At 32.5% G+C, this 4,098-nt stretch overlaps 1 protein-coding gene across 4 annotated transcripts in view; it reads left to right on the top strand.

Moving 5' to 3' along the window:
* Positions 1-4,098, top strand: part of LOC108692469 (heterogeneous nuclear ribonucleoprotein R) — a 25,162-nt gene that overhangs the window by 10,514 nt on the left and 10,550 nt on the right. For 2 of the 4 annotated variants that reach the window (XM_018200730.1, XM_018200729.1), the window contains exons 6-7: positions 250-398; positions 3,634-3,790. In XM_018200730.1, the coding sequence (XP_018056219.1) occupies positions 250-398; positions 3,634-3,790 (306 nt within the window). Of the gene's footprint in view, positions 1-249; positions 399-3,633; positions 3,800-4,098 lie in introns of all 4 variants that reach the window. The other 2 variants (XM_018200727.1, XM_018200726.1) reach the window with 1 other exon arrangement.

The raw sequence follows: 4,098 nt of genomic DNA, 5'->3' as shown, positions 1-4,098 counted from the left end.
TTTTTTTTTTTTTTTTTTTTTCTCGAAATCATATTTTCCACACAAATATTTTATTCTCGATATACAATTAAATTTATTTTTGTTTTTCTTTCTCTTTTATTTCTATTGTATATTAGCATTTTCCAAATTATATCTTTTCCCGGCATGCCTTTCTTATAATATTGAAATAGTATTATATTATATCTCAGTAAGTTGTCAATTGGATATCGTGGCTAAATTTGGGTCTATTTGTAATGTGTGTTTTTATAGATTATGATTACGACTATTACGGTTATGGGGATTATCGAGGTGGCTACAGTGATCCCTATTACGATGACTATTATCGATATGAAGATTACTATTTCGATTATGCGCCGCCTCCGCCGCCTGCCAGAGGGAGAGGCAGGCAGCCTCAACCGGTGGGTCGCCTTTTTAATGGTTCTAAAAAGTCGTTTTCGTTCCTGAAATCATTATTACTTTTTTTTTATACTAGCAGTAGTTTGACTGTGGCACAGTGTTCACGGATTCTCCTAATATATTTCGTATTTCTCTCCAACTTTTCATCCAGATCAACATCTATTATATATTTTCTCTATTTGAGCGTGTAAATTAACGCTGGCTAATTAGGTATGCGCTATTTTTTATTATAATCATTATTAACTCGCAGGAAGATATCTTAATATAATCCTAATTTTATAATGTTAAATGCACATTCACAGTACATTATTTATCTGAACTATAAAGTTTTTAATGAATCCAGGGTGTATGTGTGCGTACGTGCGTGTGCGTATGTGTGTGGGGGGGGGGGAAGGGAGAAGGGTAAAGAGAGCAGGAAAGAATGCTTAAGAGCGTACTATATTATTATATTTATATAGACCCTACATGAATCTATACTGTACTAACAACAAAACTTCGATACTACTAAGATTAGACCTTGTAATCCGAACACATTGCCACTTTCAAATTGCTTGCAAATCATATCTGAGCCATGGTAGACCCATTCTAAATTTTCAACCAAGATATAGCCGGGAAAAGCAATTTAAATTAAAAAAACATAAAGAGAATAAAGAGAAAAAGGAAAAACATGCGGATTAAAAAACAGAAACTTGAAGATAAATATTTATATTTATATAAATCCTCTCAAGGAAGAAGATCGCACATTTTACAATGTTGCAGGATCCCTTAACACTATTCCATCTTCATTATTATTCTAGCGCAGCTTCAGGAGAATTCCAGATGTAGGCAGAAAGCAGTGTACAGGACTTTTTATATATCTTGTCGTCGTTCTTTATATATTACAGTCTCCATGTACAAATAATTTGTTTTTTTTTTGTCTTAGAGCGACGTTGCGTCTCGTGGCTCGGATATGATGTTACACTTTTTCTATGTCAAGTTACAGGGTTATCCAAACATGACAAAAGGGAGCATATGGGCACCCTGCGCGAAAAAAATTTACTTTATCGTTTCGTTTTTATTATATTTTTATATTGCGATCAACTTTTTCTCTTGGCAGTGCCTTGCTATTGCGATAACACATGACATGCGCACTCAGGTTTCTTATGTGTATTATTTGATGTTACTATATTCCCCGTGCTATATGATGTGTACGTCATATAGTACGATGTAGTTAGCTCCGTTGCTTTCAAGGACAAATTAGAATCTTTTTCGAATTGTTTTCGCATTATCTTGAACCATTTTCTAACATTAATTTTTGCTTTATTATTTATTTTGGACGTTATCTCGATTATATACCTCGATTATATTCCTAGATGATTCCTCCTGAGGAAGTGTTTTAGTCTAATTTTTCGATACCTATAAATTATGATTTATTATTTTTGTTTTGCTGCATCCGCACGATTCAATATTCACGTATCATGTTTCTTTTACACTCCAATTTCCATTTTTACTTTTTTTTTACAAATTTTTATCGTCAGATTATCATGTAGACATCTTCGCTTTAAGTAGAATTACCGAATCTCTTATTTAAAAAAAAAGATACAAATATTCATTTTATAAATTTCTTTGAAGTAAAAAAAGTTAATTTAAATTACAAGTACAGATAAGGATATAGAATAAAATGAATTTATTCTTTTGTGATTTGAGATTGAATTTTTTTCTGTACTATTAGACATAACTATATTCATGTAATGATATTGTATGCATCGGATTCTTAAATTGAGTTCTTTCTTCCAGGAAAAAATTTAGATTAATTCTCGTATTCTTATTATGATTTATATTTTGTATTTGAAGAAACAACTAAGCTGTGTATGTGCTACATACAGAATGTCTGGTAATAATTGTATTATCTTGTGGACAGTAAAATGGGTTAAATTGGAAAAATCTTCTGTCAACTTATAATAATTATTAAAAAATTAATTATTGTCAAACTTGCAAAATAATAGAAGATTTTTTTATTTAATTTAACTTGCTCTACTGTCTGCAAGATGTTATTACCAAATACTCTATATATAGCGCATACATAGTATGTTGACTGTAGTTTCTTCAAATATTCACAAATATTTCTTCAAATTTTTTCACGAGAGATAATATGGTTATTGTCACTCTGTAGATCCAATATATGTGACTACGTAACATATACATACATCGATTTGACTTTCAAAAAAAATAAATCAATTCAATATGGCAATTTTATTTTCATTAAGCAGGAGGAAAAGTTTGTCGCAAATTATAAACAGCAGTATTGGAACTAAGGAATGATAAACGTCATTCAAACTTTTTAAATCAATAATCTATTTACAAATGATTTATCGTATATGTGTCACGTGACGATTAGTAATACTTTATTAATAATATTTTATTACTTGTACACTGAATTATGCGTAGGTATGATAAAGACCACGGAGATAGATGACGGAATAGAGAGGATTCGTCCCCCGTATATAGCACCAGTGAACATGTTTTGCAGTTCTCGCTTTAGCCTCCCACCGTCCTTATATCCATGTATATAAAACCATAGCTTACGCTTAAATCACATTTGTTTTAACGCTTAATGCTGCGCCGCTTATTTATATAATACGCCTTTTGGTTGAATTTTGTTTTAGCTGCCAGTGCAATAGCTTGTGTCGCTTAAAAGTTCCTACGCCAACCAATCAGTTCGCTTTTCGCTTTACTACATTGGATAACTCTGCTAACTCCTACTGCTGTATGTAAAAACGTGGTTAGTAAAAATTTGGTTATAGGTGATTTACTTCTGCCACGTTCTCATTTTTCTTTTTTCTTCCTTCTTTCTCATTCTATCATTGTTTCTTCCTCTCCATAACTTTCTTGTTTCCCTTCTCTCTGTTTACTCGTCTTTTTTCATGCTATATCGTTATGGATGTATACGTATATATAAAAGCCTTGTATGTACGTCTACGCTCCAAATATGAGCATTACGAATAAAATGCACATATATATATACTGGAAAAACTCTTGATCATTCAGCGATATATATACTAATTCTAATGTATTTTATTACTATTACTACTATATTTTTAAGGGTCTACTGTATACTGTACATAACTAAATTAGATATAAAGCAGAAGAGACACGTAAAAATATTAAGAAAAAGAAAAGAAAGTTAAATGAAATGTAAATATAATGCAAATTATTGTACAATTATGGGGTAACAATTTGGGTATGTTATTTGGGTAGGCTGGTCGTGGCCGTGGAGTAGTGCCACGTGGCCGAATCGGTGGCCCGCAAGCCCGTGGGCCAGTCAGGGGGGGACGCAACCCCGCAGCTTCAGGGGCCCGTGGGGTCCAGCGGCTGGCCGCTCGTGGGGGGGTCCGCGCCAAGGGAAGTTTACCAGGTGAGGATGGTCTGTATCTCCACAATAAATCGTCTTTTACACTGTTTACATTTAATTCTTAATTTACACAAGCCACATTCACCGCATATGTCATATACATACATTCACAAGCACGCGCACATTTTATCATCGTTAATTATTACGATCTTTGTGAGAGTTCGTGTCAATACTGTTGTATTCTTGTTCTTATTGTATGAAAATTCTAATGATGAAGTTACTAAGACATTATTTTTAAAGATTTTTTAAAAATACATGATATTAATGATTTAATAGGAAATAATTAATCGTTTAATGTTAGGAAGAGAGAA

The sequence above is a fragment of the Atta colombica genome, unplaced genomic scaffold (assembly GCF_001594045.1).
Source record: "Atta colombica isolate Treedump-2 unplaced genomic scaffold, Acol1.0 scaffold72, whole genome shotgun sequence".
Classification (NCBI taxonomy): Eukaryota; Metazoa; Arthropoda; class Insecta; order Hymenoptera; family Formicidae; genus Atta; species Atta colombica.
The sequence above is the reverse complement of the archived record's forward strand: the minus strand, read 5'-3'. Positions and strand labels throughout refer to the sequence as shown.